At 44.7% G+C, this 25,395-nt stretch overlaps 1 protein-coding gene across 2 annotated transcripts in view; it reads left to right on the top strand.

The window, feature by feature from the left end:
• The window catches only part of lhfpl2a (LHFPL tetraspan subfamily member 2a), a 41,832-nt gene extending 17,298 nt beyond the window's left edge, over positions 1-24,534 (top strand). The window contains exons 2-4 of one of the 2 annotated variants that reach the window (XM_034602177.1): positions 605-694; positions 16,068-16,898; positions 23,338-24,534. In XM_034602177.1, coding sequence (XP_034458068.1) covers positions 16,478-16,898; positions 23,338-23,594 — 678 coding nt within the window. In that variant the 5' untranslated portion in view covers positions 605-694; positions 16,068-16,477 and the 3' untranslated portion in view covers positions 23,595-24,534. Of the gene's footprint in view, positions 1-604; positions 695-11,794; positions 11,911-16,067; positions 16,899-23,337 lie in introns of those variants that run through there. The other variant, XM_034602178.1, reaches the window with a different exon arrangement.
• Positions 24,535-25,395: the final 861 nt, after the last annotated feature.

The following is a 25,395-nucleotide window of genomic DNA, read 5'->3' as shown; positions in this document are numbered from 1 at the left end:
TCTATTTTTAGATTCAGCGTGACTTGCATTTCCAGAGTGAATCATCAAAAACATATCGTCAAACAGAAAAAACAAACAGAAACCCGTTCAATAAGATTTCCTCAGTATCAAAGTGGGGTTAAGCTTTGGGTCGAAGTGAGTCTGAAGTCACTTTATAACCAGTAGGACTCATGTTAATCTCAGTTGGTCTGTGTTGAGTTAAAATTAGCATGTGGGGAAACTTGCACCCTTCACACAGGGTTTATGACTAATCCCACTTAGTGCCTTGGTTGGATTACATAATACACATACAGTGTGTTTTGTTGTGCTAAACATGATAAAACTTTGCCCGAAGGACCCACAATCACGTCAAGTGAGTGATGCAGACATCAGCGTCTGTCTGTCTTCAGTTTTTTTTTTTTACGAACATGTGAAACAGTTTAAAAGCTTCTCCAGGTGCAGGTCCTGCTCACTCTCAGGTTCGGATGGAAAATACCGATGAGCAAAGAGAAAATGATGCTCATTCTTGCCGAGGAGCCAACAATGACTGAACTCTGGTTGCCTCTCAGGAGGTTGTATGGTTTTGCGATTTGGACTCATTGCCTCGTTTCTACTGTCTCCGCAGGTTGTGAAGAGTGAGAAAGGACTCGCACGACATCTGGATTTATGCTGAGGAAATTTGCCTCTGTGCTCGCCTCGAGACTCCACACAAGAGGTCGGTGTCGTCACTTCTGTAAATGAGTAGATCTACGTAACATGCCGTGTATTTTTCCTTTAATTTTATCTGCTCTCTTTTGTCCGCGCCAGTAAACACTTTTTCCTCCGGAGATGTGTGTGTGTCTTTGGAGTTGTGCGGACCAACAAAACAAACAGACACTGGTTTCCTGCTTTTCTCTGTATGATATTATTGGGGTTCCTGGCAGCTGTCTGTTACTAATGGAAACCCAAGCTGTTCCCATGACTCCTATTGTTCCGGGCAGGTGTTACCTAACATCGCTCCTTTAAACACCCTGAAAACTGTTGTTTTTTTCTGACTCAGCTTCCAACTATGACTAATTGCTTCCGACAAAGTAATGTGTGAAACTGAATGAATACCCGTGGTTGTTTCCTGTCAGACTCATTCATCAAATGGCAGAAAGTTGAAGTAATGTAAATCTATGGAGGACAATTTCTGCCAAAACAAAAATGAAAAGTTAAGCATAGTAGATAATAATACACACCGAGCACTCACACTACTGCGTTGGAGGCTTCAATGGAAATTCTGCTTATTCACTTTGAATGGAGTGACGCCATGGGGTGCCGAACTGCATTGTGGTTGCATTTCTCCACGTTTCTTGCGTAGCGTTCGATAGAAGTTGAGAAAAGCTATTCTACCACAGGTCCTGACTGATGTCAAATGTCAGTTTGAGCCTGGAGAGAGTAGGGTGGACCTGGTGTGTGTTCATGTGGTTGTGGACTTTATTCCCTGTGTACTTGCCTGTTGCGTTGCATGAGGAACTAGCTTAAAAAAGCTGGCTAAGTTGTGTGTCCCAAGTGGGAAACACTGGTCGTTGTTGTGAGGATAATTGCGTCATCACGAGGCAAAGGGAGCGTCCACTGTCAAGCCTTAAAGCAACGTGTCTGTGTGACGGCTGGGTTATTATACATTGAAATTATGGCACTAAATTTTGACTTACTTAGCCAAACTTGCGAGATGCTAAGATAGTACTTTTCGGTAATGTGACGAAAAAAATCCCCTGCTGCCACAAAATACATTTTCATAACAAACCAGCATTATAGAGGAGAACGTTTGACAGTTGTTAGTCTTGTGTATTACAACTTTTTAGATCCATGAATGTTTTATATTTGTATGTTTTATACTCTCTTAGATGCTAGAAAAGTGAGTTCTACGTGATATCATCCAAGTCTAAAGGCCACTTGTGAATGGTTACCTGAAGCTGGTTGAAGCATCTTTATCTGCTTCAAGTAATTTTAATTGTAATTTCATCATCTGCCATCCTCACTTTTGAAATCAGTCTGGTGTATTTATGTGAACGAGGTCGGAAATTGGGGGTGTTGGTGGGTGGGTGGATGGAGGCGGGGGGTTCCATGTTTTTCCAATATGGAGGAAAACAATGGAGAGAGAGATACTGAGCAGAGACCATCTGTGAAGGTCGTTGCAAAGTGGAAAGCACCGGCTAACATAATAAACAAAATTATCGTTTGTCATTTTTCCTAAAATAGGGAGACTTCATGTCAGCGGCCCCGCTTCCTGTTATCTGACACGTGTTTTCTCCTGAACCTCTTTTGTCTTCATGCTCTGTATCGGACACATCAATTAGAATATGCCGAGCTTTGATGTAACAAGTACAAACAATTACTTTTATCGGGGGTTTGGATAAAAGTAAAAATCTGTATCTTCTCAGCTGTTGTCCAAGGAATTTCTCCGCTCATGTAATCTGGAAAGATGAGACTTGACAGTTTTTATATATCCTGCCATGTCAGCTGTAATTCAACCAGATTAGTCCTGTTGTCTCTGCAGGATACAGCGCTGGTGTCCATATCTGTCCTGTTTTGTTATAATCTGACATGGACAGGTTTTTGTGAGGGTTTAATAGGAAAAGGCTCGTCGACACTCATCTCTTTGTCTGCAAGTGAAAGACCTTACACATCTCACTTTACTCCCCCGAAACCAGCCCGACAAAAGCAACACGCTTCTTCATTTCTCAGCTTCCCACCTCTCCTTTCTGTCCGCAGCGTCTCGCTTTCACCCGGCGTCTCGCCTCGTTTGTCTCCGTCCTTCGCCTCCCCGACTCCTACACATGCCGGTAACGTGTTTTGCCAAGAGCCCAAGAGCCGGGGATGATATCACTTGATACTTTTATTATCTGAAACTCAAGAGAGGGGGAGTCTGGTGCCAACGTTCGTCAGCGGTGCTTACTTTTGATTTTGAGCGGAGTATCAGGTTGAGCTCCGAGTGCCCACAACAGCTATGGCTGTGCCCCCAGGGGCGTTTGGATAAAGCGGCCAGCGAGGTCTCAGCTTGCAGGGGGTTTGTGGGTTTTTGTGTGTGTGTGTGTGCTATAGTGGGAAACTCAGCTGGGAGCAGCAGGTCAGAGCCACAGGGAAGTTAGGATTAAACTGCACTCATCCCAAACACAAAACACAGTGAGAACAATGGTTTGAGCCCCTCCAGAGAAGAGGGCCAAATACCTACCATCCACCCAGCTCAGCAGAGTCGGGCCTGGAAAACAGAAACATGGGAATTTGAAGTGGAAGGAGTTTTCTCCTGCGACCCCCTACCTTTTACGGACCCCGGGGGCTGTTTCCAGGCCTAAGGTGGGGCTGGAAGTGGTTAAGCATAATGGAGACAGTGTTATGCCTGAGGGCCCCCAAACTCTACAGCTCTCTAACAGTGGGAAACAGAGCAGAGGTGCTGAGGCTCCTCGGGGCCCCCCCCAGTCCATCAGCAGTCAGAGGAAATAGGTGTGAAGAATGTAGCCCATAATTGATATTTCACCCTGGTGAATATTATCTGATGAATATGTGAAGTACGTGAAAATCACATTAGTCTGACCAAGACCTATGTTTTATTGCTTTGTAGTTTGTTATTACAGATGTAAATTAGTCTCAGTGAGGTATATAACATAATACAGATGCAACAATTAGTCAAACAATCAATTAGCAAGTTAATCAGCAACTATTTTGACAACCAATAAATTGACTGGTAGCTATAACACAGGGGAAACATCTATAGTGGCAGATCAAGCCACTCAAACACAAAAGGGGGATAGACCAAGACATACTAACATTTAAACAAACTACAGCAACCACAAAACACACCAGTATAAGGCCATGTAATATTAACTAAGGACAAATTATTAAACATCCATATCAAACAGTGGTCAAAAAACTAAAAGTCTAAATATGGAAAGAATGTCCCTCCCCATGATTACGAGGAACATGGAGCAGTCCAATCAGTTCTCAAGACCTTTTAAGCCTGTCTGCTGCAGCTGGACCTCCGTTAGATGGCCAGCCAGACGCCTCCAGCAGCGACCTCCAGGAACTGGTAACTCAAAGAAAACCTGATTAAATAATATAAAAAATATAAATAAATTGATGAAGTATATTGTATGAAACCAAAATCTACAGTATGTGTCCAGTTATTTATCTGTGACGTGTGTGGGCATTTTAAGTGTGTGCAAAAAGAAACTTAAACTAAGCAAAGTAAACAGATTAAAGAAAGGTTACCACCATGTTGCCGAGGTTCAGTGTGGGGCTGTTGGTGCCGCCATCACATCGAGAATCTGCTGTGTTCTGTTTTGAACTGTTGGTTGGACAAAAGGAAACATTTGGAAACAAGACACCTTGTGGTCAAATATGTTACAATGGACATTTTCAATGTCTTTTGATGTTTTATAGACCAAGCTATTATTCCATTAGTCAATAATGAGTTGTTTTTTTTGCTGCAGCCCTACAACGTACTGACACTAGTACAAACATCTCAGTCCCTGTAGTGTCTTTGTGATGTGTTTTATAAGCAGTCCATACTCAGATTGTTGAATCCTAGAAGCCTGAGTGAGTCTTTCCATATCATATACTGTATCACTTTTAACAATGTCCAGATACTAGTCTGGACCAGAGGGATCCTCTCTGCACTGTTTCATTGTGATTGACCTTCTGGCTGCTGCTGATAGAGGTTTGAGATATACAGTCTCTCACAGTGAACATTATATCAAGATGACCTTATCATTGTGTGCTAATTCTGCTTCAAGCAGATGCTGTCCTGAACACGTTCCTACTGATTAGTTCAAGAACAATCAGACTCCCAAGAAACAACTTGACAGAAGATTGAAAACAAATTTGCATTCTTTGTCGCACTGTGGCTACGTCCTTATGCCTTAACATCCATTGAGTCACGCTGCAAACATGGCAAAAATATGTTAGTCCCTATTTTTGGGGCTTTTGTGTTGAAAAAACAACAACACTGTTTTGGTTAAATATGTCTTTATAAAAGGAAAGATATTTGACTCAAATTACCCTGAGTTCAGTGCTTGTACAGTCATGCAACAGCAACTTTTTCTGTTTTGGTTCCAACACTACAAACATAAGTGATTGTAGCTCTGCTGTTGTTATCCCTCTGTTGTGATAGATGTTATCTCTGTTTTGTGCTTCTTTAATCCTCAGCTCCTTGAGCACCAGCTGATATCTAACTCCTTGCAGACGCCATACACATGGAGTCAGACCGGTGACAAATAAAACTCTTTTGTGACAAGCAGCATGGAGCGATCTTTTCGCAAGATGCCTATCCAGTGACCCCACCCTCCCTCCCTCCCTCCCTCCCTCCCTCCCTCCACCACCCGGTCTGCGGCTGATCAGTCGGCCACCCACTTTGAGGCCCGGCTGTGATGTGTCAGATGGTCTTTGTTTTCCGTCACCTTCTTTACCCTCGTGGCGTGGGCTCGCCGTGCGACTGGTGTTATGGTCAATACGAGAAGATGAGGGCCTGACCTCGGCCGTCCTCCACAGAAGCACAGCTGAAGAATTCCCATGTCCCTCCTACTGGAGCGACTCCTACTTCACTGCTCAAACCAGACTGACAAACAGCCACTCAGATTGTGTGAACAGATGTTTCCAGGGGGGGGGGGGGGGAACAGTTGACCACTCACACTGAGATAAAATGGAGGTGTGCATGTTTTGTGCACTCAGGTCCACATGTGTTCATGTGTGCACTGCTATGCTGTGTTTTTATTATGTATTTGGACAAAAAAAGGCTCTTGGGATAGGTGAAATAGTTTTCTTTCCTCCACCCCTCATACTTCTCAACAGTTCCTCGGACTTCTGCTCTCAGTCGGAGCTGTTATAAGTCCTCTGTGACTTTGTGGCCGACATGTTAGCTCCACACCTCTCGCAGGTGTACTCCCTGCTGACCACGAGCTGTGGAATCTGGTCAACACTCCGGTCTCTGCAGCAATATTCCCTTTCCCCCCTGCTCTCTTTCCCACGCTCCCGTCCTGCTTCCCCCCCGAAGCTCAGTGTTGGGATTTCCTCACCCTCAACACATCCGTGTGTTTATGCTCCAGCGGTACTCCCCAGAAAGTTCATAAATTAGCAAATACACTGCTGAGATAACACTCCCTTTACAAAGATACGGCGAAATAAAACCACTGTTCACAAAAGCATAATGGATAAAAATGATGTGGCGTGACCTCGCCGGGGAAATTGATCTGTCTCTGGACCTCAGCTGTCGTATTAAATGAATGGATCGGTGTTAAATATATGAATTACAGCTTTAGGTTGTCAGTGAAGATATTACTTGCACTTGTATTTACACCCTCAGCATTGATGTTAATAATGAGGTGGTACAGGGTTCAACTCAGATCTTTTTGGCTCGGACCAAAATGTGTCTGTAGCAAGGACTAAAATAAGATTAATGTTTTATTCATGCAAAGGATTTTTGAGGATTTCTACCTCTTTTGTTAAATAAGAAAATGTTTTTTAAGGAAAAATATCTCTTAACTAAGTTTCACTTTGGTTTTTGTTCTGAAACTGTATCGGTGTGAGCCCAACCCTGCTCTTGTGAGTTAGAAAATATATAGTTCTCGGTCGACCCGGCCCCTTCCCCTGTGTGAACATGTTGAACATATGTCTCCATGTGCCTGTTGATGGGACTTACACCCATCAAGCTGTGGCGTGATGGTTGGAAGGCCAGATGTGGTGTAAGTGGCCAGATGGTCGTAGCTGCTCCCACTGTGGCATTCTTAACCGAGCTCAGACTTCTCTGATTGCACGAAGAAGCAAATGTACGACGGTGAACTCCCCAGCATCCATTTGTCACTTCAGATCTGCTTTTAGACTGCATTGAGACAGTCCTTCTTTGGGGGTGTAGAGAAATGCCTGACATATTTGAAAGATATAATGAGAAGGGTATACTGTTAACATCCATATGCTACCATCAGGTATCAGATTCTCCACTTGTCTAGACTTTTGTTTTTGCATCTGTTAGTTTTTCTGTGCATCTGACTTCACCACACAGTGAGCGGCCATTACTTTTTTTCCTCAAGTGGAAACTCCATGAGCTCTCATCTGAGCCAAACACACAATCTGTCCGTCCGCTGCTTCCACCGATTTCCAAGTCTCTCCTCCGCTGCCATCTCTTTTCCACAGAGGCTTTTAGAAAGTGAAGTGTAGCCTCTTCAGCGTGGCTGGGCGGTGGAGTGACGCAACACATGCAGGCCCACTTCCGATTGAAAACACGTGGCGATAAAAACCTCATTGAGATATCTGAGGCACGTCTGGGAGTCATGTGTCGACATGAGCCAAACATATTTTATGTAAGGCTGCCTATCTTGCAGATATACTCAAGTTGAGGAGTTGTAGGTCCCCTGACTAACTTTCCACAGTGTCATGTGTCCAATGACATTTCTTTGTGGCTAGTTTGGAACAGGACATTTCAGCCTTTCATCCTCCTTATGATAGCAATCTTGCTAAATGTTGTCACGAGCCTAATGGAAAACAGATGAGGGGATGTGATAGTGATGTGTAGAAAATGGAAAATATGTTAAACCACCTGAAGAACCAAACATTCACAGACTTTAAATTTAAATCAACATCCATTCTGTTTGCCTGGTGAATGTAAATCCGATATCCGATCCCTTTTTATTCTCAGTTTTGGTCTCCACCAACTCATAAAGTGAAGACTTGTGGTATGTTTGGCAAAAACATGCTCCATTTTATTTACCAGCTTGTTGCTAACTTTGTTGTCTTGCTCTTTGATGGCTGAACTGGGGGGATGAGGGCGGTGAAACTGAACCAAAACAACAAAGTTGAGGGTAATAAAACCCGAAAGGCTGAAAGATGTTGAAATGCTCTGTAGAGTGAGAAACTGTGGAGCTTGTGGGTTTCTCTCTATAAGTAAAACCTTTGACCTGATGCAAATATATCGATCTGTGTAGCTTTGAATGTAGCTGAATAGGCAACAAGGATATTTGAAAACTGCGTCTTCAGGACTGAATCGGTGTTGTTTGATTAGAATTGATTGACAGTCAAGGAGCTGCAACAACTTGTCGATTAATCAATGGAGAAGAAATTGATTGTGATGTGATGGAAGAGATCTCTCAGAGTAAAGCCTCTTTTTCCACTGGTCAAAACACCCCATAACATCTGCTCACATCTGGCTTTTGTCTGCAATGGGAATGTACACAATCAGCATTCACTCCCGGGTCAAGTAACTCTGCAGTAGAAACGGGTTTTATGGAACATGACACCCGAGTGAGAGTGCCTTTGTTTTTTTTTTCGGTGCATTTTTGATGTCAAACATGTGGCACAGGGGGAAAAAATACAGAAAGGCAAACCCCTCTACTGACAATGGGAAAAGGACTCTTTTTTTGCGAGTTTGTGCGCATTTAAAAAAAATCTGCATATACTTGCAAATTTGGGTGTAAAAGAGTTATGAGGCTGACCTTCGCTAGATTGGATTTCTTTTGCCCCGCCTGTTATCTGACTCTTATCAGCTGTGACCCTGCTTCGCTTCACACTCATCCACTTTCCTCAGATCTACAAGATACTATTGATCAGAGTCTGACAGGGAAAGATGAATCACCAGCAGGCTACGACCAGACTCTAGCTATAGCTCTGTCGAATCCGTATGAAGAATGATTCAGGCCGGCATGTGTCTGGTGCGTACATGTGTGCGTATGTGCTGAGAGGATTAGGACTGCGGAGGATCTTTTCTCTCCCCTGTCCTCTCTGATCCTCTGGTCTTTGATGTGAGGGGTCTGCACTGTGTCGGAGCTGCCAGGAGAAATCTCCAGCCGCATCTTTAGTCCCGCAGCACCGCGAGGCTTTCCACCAGGCTGAAGAATGATGTGAAGTCAGTCTCTGTCTGACGTGTTTCTGTATCTCAGGGTCGCAAAAACACGAGCTACCGTAAGGCTACGCATCAGCTCTGCAACGGATACGACCGGTGGAGTTTTAGAGCCTCTAAAACAGAAGTTAGGAAACGCTGCTGACCCTTTTAGTCTGGACAGACAGAAACAGGGATGTTCGGGAACTATGGGCTCAGGCTAACCCTTCGAAAAACAAACACATGCAGAGAATGAATGCCATAGAAATTCCTTTACTATCAGTGTGCAGTGGTGTGATGTGCACACGGCTCAGATCATAAACTTAAAGTCTCATTGACTGGTGTGTTTAAGAAATACAGTTTTCACTTTCACCTTTCCCTAAACCGTCCAATCACAGCTTAGCGCCCTTAACCAGTCACAGCAGGTGTGTGTAGCTTTGGATTTCTCCACATGGTGAAGTGGTGTGCATGTGGCTTTGGTGATACTGAGACTCTGCATTGGGGAGTTTTTGGAGGGTGGTGTCATTTCAGCCTCCCATAAACCAAAAACCACAAGAGCAGAAGGGTAAGGAATGTGTGTGTTTGTCTGCTGCCATTATAAGCGTGACGATTCCATCTTGCTCCAAATTTGTGTGTCTTGCTCCAAATTGTGTGTCGTGGGCTTTAGGCGAGAAGCGGCTTATGTCTGAAATCAAGGAGCTATTCTTTCAAAGATGACGTTTCGAGTTGTAAATCCTCCACCGTGACCTTTGTAAACATCCGCAGCGGAGAGGAAAGTCTGACAGCCATAACAACAGTATTCCAAAGAGGGCAGGGTTTAGGGAACAGCCAGTCGTCTTTAAACTTGTCTATTAACTGCTTCCCACCAATTCACAGCAACAGGGAGAGGATGAGTCACCGGGGGTTTATTAGAAATGGGTCAAATGAGATGTTTTAGTAGGTCTGGGAATGATTCATCTGTGCTGAAAGGATCTATTTTTGAGCTGTCATGGTCTAACTTCCATTCAAACTGATAAGGACGGCCTCTTCCTCGGGCCTTCCACACTGCGCTCAACTGCCTGGCTGACCTATTGGCTCGTCTTCCTGTTTCACTCGACTTTTTTTTTCCCCCTCCGTCTTCATATGGAAGTCATTTGTGAGCGAACACAAGTCAGACAAATACTGTAGCTGACTTCAGTGTTGGCTCAAAGCGCCCTGTGCTGCTGCAAGCAATCCTGGGACACTTCTCCCATCAGCCAGAGGTTATCCATTAGTCAGACAGTGAAGTGACTGCTCCATCAGTCAGTTAACTAGACATCCAGACAGTTATCTAATGTGCCGTTCACATGTTTGTTGAGATTTATGTAGCAATGGCAGCAACCACACAAGCTTTGTGCTGAAATGGAGTAAAATCTTCACACACAATTGCTTTTCAGGGTCACTTTAGGAATATTTTAAACAAAGGTTGAGGCTTAAACTGCGCATTAGTTGAAGATTTTAATACATTTTCAGTTAACGCACAATATTTCCAAAACAATTGCACTCTTTCTCTGTTCATTGGCCAGAAGTGTTTTTTCACAACAAAAAGACATATTACTAGTAGTTCTTTAACATAAAGGACATATATGTATTCTACAATAACCTTTGAAATAAACTAAACTAAATATTGGGCCAAGTTTGACTCCATCTACACGTCACTTCATGCATCTTGTGCTGAGCAGATGTGTATCTGATCTACAAACAGCTGATTGTAAATGCATCATGAAGCTTTCAGCCTCAGAATCCAATGCAATAAAATTTAAGACGTATTCTATCCAGATGTTGAAAAACATGAAAATGCATCTGTCTTTTCAAGAGGCATACGTGAGCTTCATTCCTTCCATAATATACTGTAACTGTGTCGGTCTGTGGAAATAGCCACACATTGTCTGTTTCTCTAAACACGTCCTCGGTCCGTCTCCTCTGTCCTCAGTTACTCTGAAATTTCCAATTGTTCTTCGTCTCCTTAAAGCAACAAGGGGAAAAAAACTGCTCCATCAGTTTTTCTACACATACGATCGAATACAAGGCGCACTGAGCTGCTGTAGCGTTTATCTGATCCCTGATCAGCCCAGCCACTGAGCTGAGCTGTGTGGGTGAGAGAGCATTGAACTGTAAGAGCCTGTTTATGCTCCGTCAGAACTTGTCCATGAGATGTGCTGTCGGACCATGTCGGAAATCTGAGGTTTTATACCTGATCCAAAAAGCTACAGATGTCATAGATAAAACATAAATGTGGATAATTGTGTAAATGGACAGACAGTCTTTCTAGGAAAACACAGTTGTTCACATGAGAAGTGCCACAAATACTTGTGTGAGACAAATGGAAAAACAGAGCTAGAAAAAAAAAGTATAGACCTTGGCTTCACTTTCGCCTCTGTACTACTGGCCTGGAACTGCGTGAAGTACGTAACAATGTCATATCTTCTGTTTTGGAGATTTATAGAAATGTTCCATTACTGTGTTGCAAGTTGCCCATGAAAAATAAAGTTGGATTCAGTTTCGTCATCTGGCCGACAGAGATGCATTTATGTGGATACACACGTGTGTACAAGTGTAAACTGTTAGTCTGAGTCTTAAACTCGTCCACTTCCAAGAATGCCAGGAGTTAATCCAACAATATATCAACGCAACTGTACTTATTCACAGAAGTATACTGTATAGTGTCTGCTTGAGGTTTTTGAACAGCAGTGAAAATGCAGTTGTCATGGAGGCTGATAGTCAGATGTTGGCGTTGGCTGATTGAAAGAGTGCAGAGAGCAACGAAAACACGACGAGAAGGTGTGAGAAACTGAGACGGAGAGAGAGAGAAGGAGAGAAACCCTCTGGAGCTCCAGCGCTTGTTATTTTAACCCAGATTCAGCACTGAAATATGGCCACCATGTGGACCCTCTGAAGAAGTGTGGCTCCAGTGTGGGCCCGGCCAATCAGAGGAGAGTGCGGCGCTCCAGGAGGAGGGGCGCGGGGAGGGTCTGTGAGTCACAGTCTGAAAGAGGCATTAGAGAGAGTGTGAGCGGTGGAGGAGAGTCAGGGCAGAGGAGCCACATCTCCAGGAGAACTGGACTTTACCCACAGGCCAATGGAGACAGGTTGGACAACTGTCTTATTTTTCTTAATTGTCTTGCATTCATTTCCCATTTAACCAAGCGATGGTACTCTTCCTCATATGAACTGTCAGCTGGGCTCCTAGCTGATGCAATGGGATATACAAATTGTGTTTTAGGTGTTAATCAAAACCTCTTAGTAGCGTTCTCCAGGATGCTGAGCAGATGTGCAGAAGTGTTCGGGAAAGGCTGGCTCCTTTGCAGTGGAAAGTCTGACGATGACTATGAACTCCTTTTGTTATTGACCATTACTTCTGAAGTCTGCAATTTCCCTGAAGTAATGAGAAGATTTTTTTACTCTAACCTTTAACACAAAAAAGATGCAGTTTGCTTTTTGTTGTAGGTGATTGATTCACATGGCTGTTGTCACCGACCTGGTTGTTGTAGAAGCACCTTTTTCTCTCACGTGGTTCATCTTGACTCCAGAGCTGATATTAGAAAAGGAAGTGTTCCCGGACTAGTATTTAAGGTCCTCCGTGACCAATCAGCTCCCACATTCCCTTTCAGTAGCTGCGGGGGCTTCTCATTCAAACGGATCCTCACAGATTATGAGCGCCGCAGTTGTTTTTAAATTTGCTCTGCTGTTTGCTGGGTCACTGAGGCAAAGGGGGTGAGGGCTGGAGATGCAGGGCCTCCAGAAGGCAGCTGGAAATGTCAGAGTCTGTCATTGAGTCATATTAACCACAATGAGGCAGCTGAACTGCAGATGCTTCATAGCAGGTTGCATTAGTTGCTTTCTCTTGATGTCCTGTCAGTATGGTCGACTTTCCATAAACCCCTTTCATGGTGAAACATGACTACTCGTGGCGTATCCATAGACATGTAGATTGTTTCCTCTCAGCGGCAGCGTAGAAAGGCGCTTCCTGCTGTTCTGTTGCTGTGATAAGAGAAAGGCTGAGTTGACACTTGAACAGGATTTTTTTAGCTTAAGCTTTTCAGCCACAATAGCAACATGGCTACAGGGGTGGTTGTGTTGTGTCAGTCAATTTGGCCTCTGTGGTTCAGAACTAAATATCTTGATGATGATTTGATGGGTTCCTATATTCGGGTTTCCCAGAGGATTCTCTTTAGAGACTTTATAGACACTTACTGATCTGTGATTTCCTGACTTTGTCTGCAGATCACTGGCCTTAGCAGCTTGGTGATCCTCTGACTTTTCTTTCCATTCAACTAGTATGTCAGTATTTTATTCATCATGTTAAAAAGCTCTGCATCTTCTAGAAGGAATGGGGCAAGATTCAGTCCAGACAAATTCATTGTGCCTAGAGGATAGATCATCATCAGCTTGGTGTTCTCTGACTTTCTCCATGTGTCACCAGGGTGTCAATTATTTTTTATTTATCCTGTTAAATATCTCAACATCTCCTCGAAGCGATGGGACACAAAATTTGGTAAAGACATTCATGGTACCCAGAGGATGAAGCCCAGTCACTTTGACTTTTTTTTTTGACTTTTCTTCCTGTGCCACACTCTCCACATCTTTTGTTCTTGCACTGTCGACAGGTCAAACTCTTTGGGGAGCTTGTGAAAGAAGCCAGGGAGTCGTGTAAGTGTGTTAGTACTGGGGGGGGGGGGGGGGGGGGGGGGGTGTACTCTGAGGGCTGTAAACTCTTATGTGTATGTAAACTGAAACCCAAATAATCCTATGAGGGTCATCATAAATCCATCTAGAGCTCCACATGACTGCCATGCCTCACTCTATCTTGGGAAACTCCTGTTCATGATAATGGCTCAAATCTGGGAACAGTGAGCAGACGTCTGGACACATGTTGTGACAAATACCAGGCACATTAATAGAAGCAGGCTTCTCCAGAAATGTTTCAGATCTATTAACCCACATTCAAGTCGGACCCCCTCATAGGTGCTATGCAATCAACAGGCACGTGATGCTAACACACTGCTGCAAGGTCAAAGGTTAAGTGTCCAGGTCTTCAAAGCTGCGTATCTCCCCATGTGGTTCGAGTTGTGTGAGCTGCTACAATATTCCTGTCAGTGAGGAATTAGTCTTTGCCGCGTGCCAGCAAATGTTTGACCTTTTAAAACTTTGGACTGCCCGCGCTTCGTGCCTGAACAGCCGTTTGTCTTAAACCCTAACGTCAAACATCAGTCTTGTCAAAGGACCTCTGGGACTCACCCCCCGAAACGTCAACAGCCTTTGTGTGAGGGGGTTTGAAGGAGTGTTTCCAGAGAGTTCAGTTAGCGAATGCGTGTCTGCATCTGTTCCTGCATCTGTTCATGGTGAGGCAATGAGAACGCTTGTGATTCATAAAATTAATTTTGGTCCAAATCCACAGAGGCGGCTGTCCGTGCCTGTTCTGATGTCATCTGTTTTACACAGTCCAAACATACTCTACACACACACACATACACAAAGACAAACACACACACCACCCTTGAGACCACAGGGTCATTTTCTCCTCTGGAAAAGAAGAAGGGGGGGGGGGGGAAAGAAACTGAACTGTTGTTGATATCTCGACAGGATGACAAAGATCAAAGTTTGTGTAATGCTCTTACTCACTCAGTGAGTCTTTCTTGCTGGGATGTGACCGCAGAGGGATGACCGTGGCTCCCCGCCCCTCTCGCACCGGGGGCCGAGTGATGGGAACCTCGCTGCGCAGGCGGCACACGTGTCAACAGCGGCCCCCGGCTCCCTCTGCTGCCCTGCCAAACACTGGTCAGAGAATGACTTACAGACACCCAGGAGACAGCAGGGAAACCAGAGCAGAAGGGGCTCAAAGAAAAGAAACAACTGTCAGCTTTGGCCCAGAGCTGTATTTATAACATGAGCACAAAGGCCTGTATGCATCTGGAAATCTTCTCTGGAAAACCTGTTCCTGAACTGGAGTAGTGTGGATGCCAGACGCCTGGCATCCACACTACTCCAGTTTTAGAGCCGCTAAAACGGAGAAGTTTGGAAATGCTGCGGACCCTGTTTTAGTTTGAAAACTCAGGGGTCGCATTTTAGTCTGGAAGGGTGGAAACTGAGAGGTTTAGAAACTCTGAGGTAGACACTCAAACGTTTGAGGATTGGGTCTTTTCGGTCATGACGTAGCCTTCACTGATTCGTCAGGCTCCTACCACACTCCCCCCTTCCGTAAATGGAGTGTGTGGACAGAGATCGTTTTAGTTTGAAAATGCCATTTTCAAACAAACGTAGTCATATGGATGTTTCCTTAGAGTATGTTCTGCTCAGGTTTAACTATGTCTCATGTATAAAAGCTCACTTTGTATTTTAACTTTACTCTGTATCAGCCTTTCCTTGTTCATAATCTCACTGTGTTGTCTGTTAATGAAGTGGTTAGTGCTGAGTCACTGTATTGTGCTTTGGACTGTTGCTTAGGGAAAAAACTGTTATTCGAAGATATCTGGGAAATTAGTGTCTTCTCTCTGACATTTCATTGTCAGAGACAAGACACTTTTCCTTCATGAGTTTATCTGGTGCTTCCTCATTGTGGTGTCACTGTGCGGTGCAGTGCAGCGGGGTTGAAGTCACAGAGGTTATCAGTGGTCATGTGACGGCCGGACGGACGTTGTGTTATCAACCGTTGGCTGACCCCGGGTCAGCTGTGTGGGCTGCTTGATGAGAGGCCTCGGGCTTGTTTTTCTCTCTGTCTGCATCCGCTTCTCATTCTGCTGTTTCCACATTTGTTTTAACCCTCCCATCTCTACACACACACACACACACACACACACACACACACACACACACACACACACACACACACACACACACACACACACACACACACACTCAGGGGTCGCATTTTAGTCTGGAAGTCATATAAACTTTCTGTTCAATGATTCCTTATTTTTCTAGCTTCTGTCATGAGGATCCACTGGCAGTAGAGAGTAAACTGAATACCCTGATTACAAATCCTTGAACATAAACACACTGGAAACAGAGGAGGCTCTCTCTTCAAACGAACACATCCCCACACAACTCATTAGACCCCCCCCCCCCCCCCCCCTCTCTCCCGTCCTCCCCCCTCTGCTCCTCCTCCACACTTTCCTCCCTCTCCACACTTCTGCCTCAGACAACAGTAATCAATAATCCTCTCTGAGCATTATCTGATCAAACGGTTCCATTTTATACATGTAATCAAAGGACTCACCCTGTTCCGTCTCTGTGTTTTATCTCTTAGGTGTGTCTGATGTGACGCCAGCGGGCTGGCTCGGGGAACTGAACTTCAGTACAATGTAGACACCAAAAAGCAGACGGAGTCAGAGTCTGAGCACCGAGCCGACAGAAGGAGGGAGAGTCCAGGGAGGAGGAACAACAGCTGTGCCGAAGTGACAGCAGCAGAAGATAAGAAGTTAGGGAAGCAGAGAGGAAAAAGCGGGAAGCAGCAGACTGTGAATCATTGACGTGAACTTTTCGTGTGGAGCAGGGTAACCTACTCCTTCCTGTGAAGCGTACACTCGCTCTTACGTCTCAGCCGGAGAAGAATCACACCTTTCGCTCTCGGTCCTTTTGAGGGTGTCCGACCCACAGTTTCACACCTTTTCACCTCTCAGTGAATCTGAACAGAGGGAGACTCCAGCCACCGTCAGTATGTGCCATGTCATTGTCACCTGCCGCTCCATGCTGTGGACTCTGCTGAGTATTGTGGCTGCGTTCGGAGAGCTCATCGCCTTCATGAGTACTGACTGGCTGGTGGGATTTCCTCGCACCCCAGATGCCGTGTTCGGCCCCCATGGGGCCACCACAGCCGGAGAGGCCTACAGGCCCACTTTAGGCATCTACGGCCGCTGTATAAAACTGCCCCACCTGCAGCGTGGGATCCTGTGTGGGCCGTACGCGGTGCACTTTGGGGAGATTGCCAGCGGGTTCTGGCAGGCTACTTCTATCTTCCTGGCTGCAGGGATCCTGCTGCTGTGTGCCGTGGCGTTCATCTCGGTCTTCACCATGTGCTTCCAAAGCATCATGAAGAAGAGCATCTTCAATGTGTGCGGACTGTTGCAAGGGATCGCAGGTGAGATTTACACACGATAACACACATGTTGAAATGGTTTCGGTGCAGATCTAGAGAGGGTTTGCTGCCTGCCAAACACTTGTTGAACTCTCCCTTTGAAGTTTTTGTCATATTAGATTAAAGGTTTCCAGCCTCAGTTGGCTCCTGATATCAAACACATTCAGGTTTGTAAGAGTGAATTTCTGAATTTACCTTTCCAAAAAACTGACTCTTCACATCAACTGTGTAGAGGCGAGAAAAGAGTCAAAGGTTAAACTTACTCTTTCCGCTATTTTTACATAATTACTTCCATTGTTTGCCCTGTTTACAACCCAGTGCAACACTATGAATGCCCCCCAGGAGAGACTGGTAATAAAATATGCACCATTATCACCACATTTAAACAGTATTGTGCATTATGGCTGTTTTGTGTGTATTTGTACAGAACACCTATAAACACATTTTATTTCTAACATGACATCACATCTTCACAAACTGATTCTCTTTAATCAGACTTTAGTTAAACAGGTGGATGTGTTTACAACCTGCAGGATTAGTACACACCTCCGAGTCCCACTCAGAACTGTCTCTGATGTTTTCATTGTTCTGTAGATGTTTCCTCCGATGAACATCCGATTTGGGCTCGAAAACTTGTATTTTTAAATGGAATGACGTGTTTAAGGGACGGTTCAACTATTAAGAAAGACAGAATTAAAGAGAAACGTGACTTTTGGTCTAAACTCGTGAGGACCGAGGAGTCCTGAAGCTAACTCAGGTCATGAAACCCTTGTTCCTGTTTGTGTCCGTGGCGTTCCTCAAGGTAAATGAAAAGCTACGCTCTCAGCTGAACACATTCATTACGAGCGCCACAACTTCCACTGACTCAATTGTGTGTTTGGTTGTTGTGGAGCCTTCAGTGAAATTTGAACCAACCGGTCAGGACTCTAAAAGACACAGTGACTTGTCTCTTGTCACTAGTTGCTGCTGCTGCCACCCAAATATTTACCTGCTGCCCAGTCGGTCTGAGCTCTCGTGTCCCTAGATTGAATTAAAACAAAGTGATTGACCACGCATGCGTATCAGAGTTTATGTGTGAAGGGTGTGTATTGCTGTGGTTATGGGGCCACTTTGACTCACTGTGGTGAATTATGGGAGGGAGGAGGCCATGAGATCAGGCCCGCTCAACCTCCTTCTTTAATTTCTTTCTCAGAGACTGTAGCTCTGGGCTCTCTGGTGATTACGGCTGTCCTCCCCCACAGTTGTTTATTTGGTGCAGGCCCAAACAGAAGAAGGTGGGCGTGTGGTGAGGGAGATGGCGAACTGTTCACCCAGATCCGTGCGGCCCCTCTGACCTGGAACATGGTTCGAATCCGTTCAGCCAGTGAATGATGAATGGCAACAGGGAAACTGTGCGTGTGACGTGTGGGGCTGTGTGACATGACGATTTATTTGATTAGATGACGTAAGAGATTTTGCTGTAACGTTCAGACCAAGGGAACAGACGCTTTAATACTGACTGTATTAGGCAATTGTGGCCGATGTTGCAAATCAACAAGCAGGACTCGAGGGCATTGTTGGATTAATGTGTGGTTTTCACATCAATGTGATGAAGTGCTTTAATTTAATCAGATGGATTAGCCAACACCAGACATTCCTCGTTGCTTATTTCATATGTAAATAGTTTCTTAATGGATTTTCTACACTGTTTGACTAAGAGGCTTTAAAAGGAGAAAGTCCAGTATCGCGTACTGTCGAGCTGAAGGCTTGAACGTCTCCTGCAAACAAGACAACAGCTGTGTTCAGGCGGTTTTCACTGTAGTTTGAATGAATATTCAGAGAATAATCAGTCCAATACCAGATTACTCAGGTTAATATCAGGACTGATATTAAATAGCTGAGGATTTCTCTCAGGAAATTAATTTTCAGAGGTGGTAAGAGCAGCTGTTTTATTTCCCTGAAGCTTTAAAAGCCTGGTAAACCTAATACACTTTTTTTTTTGAAGTAGTGGGTTTACTTTTTATTAAATTTTTCTACAAGAATATTGCTTAATATTTGCTTTAAACTTTTTTTGACTTACCACAAACATATATTTGGCTTTTCTACATCATATTCTTTATAGTTTTTAGCAACATAATATTCCTTTAGTTGTTTTTTTAAACAGCATTGGCTGATTTATTGGTCGGGCTCAAGCTCTAAATCAGTCATCGCTTTGCCAATAAATTGATAAATGTGGTAATTTTGGCCGAGCTATGAGTTTATATAGCTCCAGTATGTAATGGAGACATGTTTGAAACAGACTGAACATACAGAAAAACAGGGGACTATACTATTTGAAGTGTTGATTTAATAAGATGTACTGTATGTATGGGTTTATTTATGTTGCCACAAGAAGACACATCTTTGGAGGAGTATTCCCTTAAGTGCACAGTTCAACTGTACTTCATATTTTAGGTCCATCACAGAATTCGTTTTGTACAGTATTGACTCTAAATAGCTGTAGCTGTAAAAAAATTCTTCGACGCATGGTATTGTCATCACTTGAAATCCTGCTGTTTACCATCTATATAAAGGCCTGAGAGAACAAGGTAATGAAAGTAGGGAAATGCACTGCTGAGTCTCCTCATTGTGGAGAGGATGAGGAAGAGGAAGAGGAAAGGGGGCGACAGAAGCATCAAACAGCAGAGGAGGTGGGAGGGTTTCCTTCTGGAGTTTGAGGCCGATAACCCGTCAACCACAGAGGCAGATAAGGCCCATCAATACGGCTCGTCAGCCGATGTTCTCTTTGTTGTTCCACCAGCATTAATCATCGCTCCGTTTAGCGCGCACACAACCGTCTTCGACTTGAGCGCCGTCTTTCCACGAGGCCTGTGAATGATATCACTCTCCCTGATATCCACCACCACGCCGACTATTCTCCTAATCATTATTTCCACAGCGACTGCCGACCCTCCGGTAATGAGAAAACTGGAGCCAGACGGCAGATGTTTGGGGAAGTGATTGACCTCAGATGGGAAGAGTGCGACGCCGTTGCCAGAGATGGTCACGTCATTGCACTGGAGTACCTCCAAAACCCCATTAACCTAGTCTTCTCTTACACTGATGTCACTTGTACTCGTTGACGTCCCCTGGGACACACTTTCTGATGGCAGTTTATTGGCGGTCAGGTTGAGCTCAGGTGGTTTTTCAGATTTCAACCGGGGGTATATTCATTCCCGCTTTACGTAATAGAATGGCGAAAACAGACTCTTCTGCTGTGGGTCAGTCGAGTAAACTTTGCGTCCTGCTGGCGCACGTTTAAGGGCCCCTGAAGACTCCTTACACACTCCAGTTAGTGTGTTGGACTACCTGAAAGGGAATTCTCTCTACGTTTACACGTATTCTCATTCACGTCGAAAAGGATTAGAGACAAGACGGCAAACAAACTCGGCCGTAAAGCTGTCTCCAAATCTGGTGCGTTTGGTGTCGAATGCTTTTATTGCCTGCTGTAAACTTTCCCTCCACCCGTGAGTCACACACCCCCATCACAAGTGTAACCGCTGATGGTGACTCTAATCTCCAGGCTGGGAGTGAGGAGGGAAGAAGGGAAACAAAACCTTTACAGGAATTTGAGCAGCGTTACTGTCTTGTGATGACGTTGACTCTTGTGTAACTGAAAAGAGGAAGGCTGAATCACCAGCCCTCACTGATAAACACACAACAGACCTGTTTTGTTTGTGGATACCTGTGTTTACAGTGGAGATGTGACTAGTTTTATAATGGGCGTCAGAGGCAGCTGCAGCAACAGACAGTATTAACAAACTAAGTGTTTTCTGAACATTGGAGCTGTAAACATTTTCAAGTGGTGCCCCAAATTCAAATTATGAACCAGTACGAGTATAATATGTCTCCTTTTAGAAAATCTTTTCCTTAACCTGCAGCATTTACATACATATACTGTATGTTACAGTGTTAAGCATTTTACAACCAATAGATAAGAGTCATCATCAATATATAAGATAACTCAGGGATTTGACTCACAAACATAATATTTTGATCAGAATACTTTAACCCAGTTACCAGTGGCGTAATGTCCAATAAGAAGGCCATCATCACTTTTGCAAAAGCATGAAAAGCAGAAAGGGAAAAACCCCAATGCCTCTCTCTCTCTCTCTCTCTCTCTCTCTCTCTCTCTCTCTCTCTCTCTCTCTCCTGGATCCCAGAGGTGGGAATGGCTTCTCTTCTTTATTTTCCTGAAAAGGGGAAAGGTGGCCATATTATTTTGGAGCAGAGTGCAGAGCTGTGCTACAAGGGGGAGGCCGGGGGGAGCAGAGGTTGGAACGGGAAGAGGGGATTGGTTCTGAGTTGGTTGGTTGTTTGGTGGCAGGGAGTCAGCTACCAGAAATAGATTAATGGTGAAGAATTGACAGTTTGGAAGTTAACCGAGACAAGAGCCAGTGCAGTGGGAGTAGTGAGGCTGGAAGGGTGGAGTGCAGTGGGATATTAGGTTCGAGGGTCTCGGGTCTCGGGGAACGAGTGTGTGTGTGTGTGTGTGTGTGTGTCTGTGTCTGTGGAAGGAGAGGAGGAGGAGGGTGGGGGTCTTCGGAGGGGTGGGGTTGGGAATTAAAACCATACCTTCAATCCATCACTGAAGCCAGTCTGGACGTCAGGGCAATGCAGCAACATGTGGAAAGAATTTATGACCTAGTTTTCATTTCCTTGTTTAATACGATATTGGGTGCTTCAGGAGCAAGAGAATGGGAGGAGAAAGAAAGGAATCAGAGAGAGTAGGGGGGGGGGGGGGGGGGGGGGAGATTAGGTGAGAATGAAAGGAAAGACTTTCACCTCCACGCTTGTTTTCATGAAGCACAGCAGCGAGAGACCTGCTCGGTGGAGGAGAGCGAGTCAGGTGAAAACATTCAGGTCTGAAATTCTCATCTGCTGCCTGATTCATTTATTATCAGTAATTTTATTATTGTAAATGTTTCCTGCTGAGGTTTGATTGGTGGCAGGCTCCTCCAGCTCACTGCTCCTCGACTGTGCAGAGCAGCAGGGTATCTGAAAAATGCATTCAAGTCACTTCCTTAAAAGATAAAAAACCCTTCAATTTAATTTACCTTGAATATTGTTCCTGTCTGTCATGAACAGGAAAGTTAATTATACACTCTGGTTGTGGATAGGAAGCTCACTAATTTATAATCAGTCTACTTTTTTATTTTTTAATTGCTGCAGCATATCTGGGTCCAGGGTCAGACTATGAGTTATCGGGCCCCTGGGCATAGACGAGCAAAACGCTACCTGCGCCTGTTTCCATACATTCTCTGTGGTTTTTAAAAATGTTCCACTCCTTAATTTGTAGAACACGCCAGAATCCTCATGATGTTAAATCACCTGAGGAGGGAAGGTTGTTTTTTTTTCGATGTGTGGGAGCAGTGTGTGTCAGAAATACTATCAGAGTGTTGAAGTCAAGTCAGCACGGCAGCAGAAGTGGGTCACGGTAACACAGGAAGTGACCCCCCCGTCCTTCCCACCGAGACACAGGACGCCGGAGGGTCAGCTAGGGACTGGGGCAGACGGTGAAACCCTTCGGTCGCCTTTTCCTGTTGTTCTCCTCTCGTCGCTGTGCGCTGACCCGACAGGACCGGGTGCCAAGATTCAGGCGTTCAGTCGTCGTGGTCGTCTTCAGTCACATTTCAGGCGGTCGTCAGGAAACTGTGCGTGTGTGTGTGTGTGTGTGTGTGCGTGTACAACTTCTGTTTTTTTGGCCTGATGAGATGCTTTGAATGTCAGGATGGCACTGTGGCAGGAAATGTGTTGTGCGGGGGCCTCACAGATCATTTGCTGCTGTCATCATTAACAGACTCCCTCAGAACGTGAAACATGTTTGATTGATTGTGAGGGTTAGGGTTGAGTTATTGAGAGGATGCTGACATTGGTCAATTCTTTTAAGTTTCTGTATCTGAAGCTACTCAAACTACTGGCAAGATTACACTGAACATTGTGTTAGATAGTCCAAGATAGATTCCAATGGTTATTATTAATGCCCCATTGGCTTTTCCTTTAGCACCACCCTCACAACCAGTTTTAGATTTTTAGCTCTATGTGTGAAACCATAACACACTCAAATAGTGATTTGTTTCATTGTTTGAATATAAGTTTCTAACATGTCCAAACACAACAAATAGTTACTCTGAAAACACTAGGGGCGCCTTGAGATCCAATGTTGTTCGACCAGGCATGACTTAAACCAAAAATATATATTTTTTATTTAAAAAAATTGAAATGTATTATCAATGTTTGAAATAGTTTTAAATTTCAAGTCTAATGTTGAAGGTTTTGTTTGCAAAGTTGATCTATTGAATGTTTTTTTTAAACCGTTTACATTTGTGTTTGCACACAATAGCCTCTAGGGGGCTGCTGTGTGTAAACTCTTTCAATATGCTACCATCAGTTGACTTCCTCCTCCCTGTTTCCCGTCTCGCAGGCCTGTTTCTGATCCTGGGTCTGATGCTGTATCCCGCTGGCTGGGGTTCAGACAAGGTGCAGCTGTACTGCGGCCAGGACGCGGCTCCGTACCGGGCCGGGCTCTGCTCCATGGGCTGGGCCTTCTACACGGCCATGGGCGGCACGGTGCTCACCTTCATCTGCGCCATCTTCTCTGCGCAGGCCGAGATCGCCACCTCCAGTGACAAGGTGCAGGAGGAGATCGAGGAGGGCAAGAGCCTGATCTGCCTCCTCTGAGGCCTCAGATACTAAAGTCCTGTGGAAGAGAAGAAGAAGAAGAAGAAGAAGAAGAGGAGGAGAGACAGGCCATAACCATCAACACTTGCTCTCCTGCCTTTTCTCATGAGGCCGGCTCCTGAAATGGAGACCCCTGAATTGTTTACCACTAAAACTAAAACTCTCATTTTGTCCATGTGTGTGTTGATGTGGGAGAAATCTACAAGTGCCAAGTTCTTTTTTCTCAAGTGTGTGTCTTTGTCTTTCTGCCACTAGGGGTGCTGTGTATGTTATTGTATTCATGTGTAACCATGTGGACGCCCAGACAGGCTTTGTCCGTCACCACATGCTCTGTAAATACGTGTGATTATATATATTTTGTACATAGTTACGATCACAGAATGATCCGAGCTGGGCTGATGATGTCACTCTTGCCTTAAGGAAAAGAACCACACACTGGTGTTGCCTGCAGACCACGACCAGTCAACCTGGATCTTTTAACTGTTTGAGTATGAACTCGAGGGAACCACTACACAGTCAGAATAAACTACTCGCAGAATAAAAGGCCTTTAGCTCAGAGTGGACTTCCTTAAAGCTCACAGAATGTACTGTTATAGGAATGATTGATGTGTTTGCAGACCCTTGAAATGTATCAGTGAAACTGCACGAGGACGAGCAAGCGAAGCTCTGTGGTGCATTTTGTTTCCCGTGTCGAAAAATGAAATGAACGTAATCCTAGCCTAAGCTGAGAGGTGGGACTTGTGAAGGGTCTCCGCCTGCTCCCCCCCTTCAGCGGACATCCTGCGACCTGTGCACAGAGACATGGACTGAGATAAGAGGACACGTAAAATGAAGTATTGCTGTTTCTAGTGATGTCTGGTTTCAGGGAGTCTTTCGAGTCGTGGATAGTGTCCAAACTGTTCTCATTTGTTTCTGCCAAATGAATAAAGAGACCGGGGGGGATGAAGAGAAAAATCAAGTTTGTTTCAGTTTTTTTAAAGAGTGAAAGCTGCACTGCGGGGGAGAGGAGGAGGAGGAGGAGGAGGAGGAGGGAGGGGATGTATCCAGTTTGGTGCCGAGACCTCGGTTTGGCCTCAGGTGGGGGTGGGAGCGTTTTCCATCCAGCGGGTGATCAGTTTTTCCACTGATGCAGAACTGAACTCGCCGTGTGTGTGTGTGTGTGTGTGTGTGTGTGTGTGTGTGTGTGTGTGTGTGTGTGTGTGTGTGTGTGTGTGTGTGTGTGTGTGTGTGTGTGTGTGTGTGTAAAGTAACTGATTACATTGATTACTTGTACTTTGGGTATTTCTGTTTTAGCGCCTCTTTATACTTTTACTCTACTACATGGATGGATCGTGAGACACTGGACCCCAGGGCACAGGCATGGAAAATCCCCCCCATCCGTTCTGCCATTGCAGGAGCAAGACCCCCCCCCCCCCCTTGTACTAAAAGAGATTGTTTGTTTGTATCTCTTTGTGGTTGTTCTGTGTCTCTTTGTGGTTGTTCTGTGTCTCTTTGTGGTTGTTTGTATCTCTTTGAGGTTGTTCTGTGTCTCTTTGTGGTTGTCCTGTATCTCTTTGTGGTTGTTCTGTGTCTCTTTGTGGTTGTCCTGTGTCTCTTTGTGGTTGTTCTGTATCTCTTTGTGGTTGTTCTGTGTCTCTTTGTGGTTGTTCTGTATCTCTTTGTGGTTGTTTTGTGTCTCTTACAGGGACATTTTGCAGGTGTAGTCCAGGCTCGTTCAGTAACCAGTCCATGATTGTAAAAATTGCACTTTTTACTGCACTACATTAATCTAACAGCTGTAGTAGTTTAAATTAATATGAAG

Source organism: Hippoglossus hippoglossus, chromosome 12 (genome assembly GCF_009819705.1).
Source record: "Hippoglossus hippoglossus isolate fHipHip1 chromosome 12, fHipHip1.pri, whole genome shotgun sequence".
Taxonomy (NCBI): Eukaryota; Metazoa; Chordata; class Actinopteri; order Pleuronectiformes; family Pleuronectidae; genus Hippoglossus; species Hippoglossus hippoglossus.
Note: the sequence above shows the minus strand (reverse complement) of the source record. Positions and strands in the feature narration are given on the sequence as shown.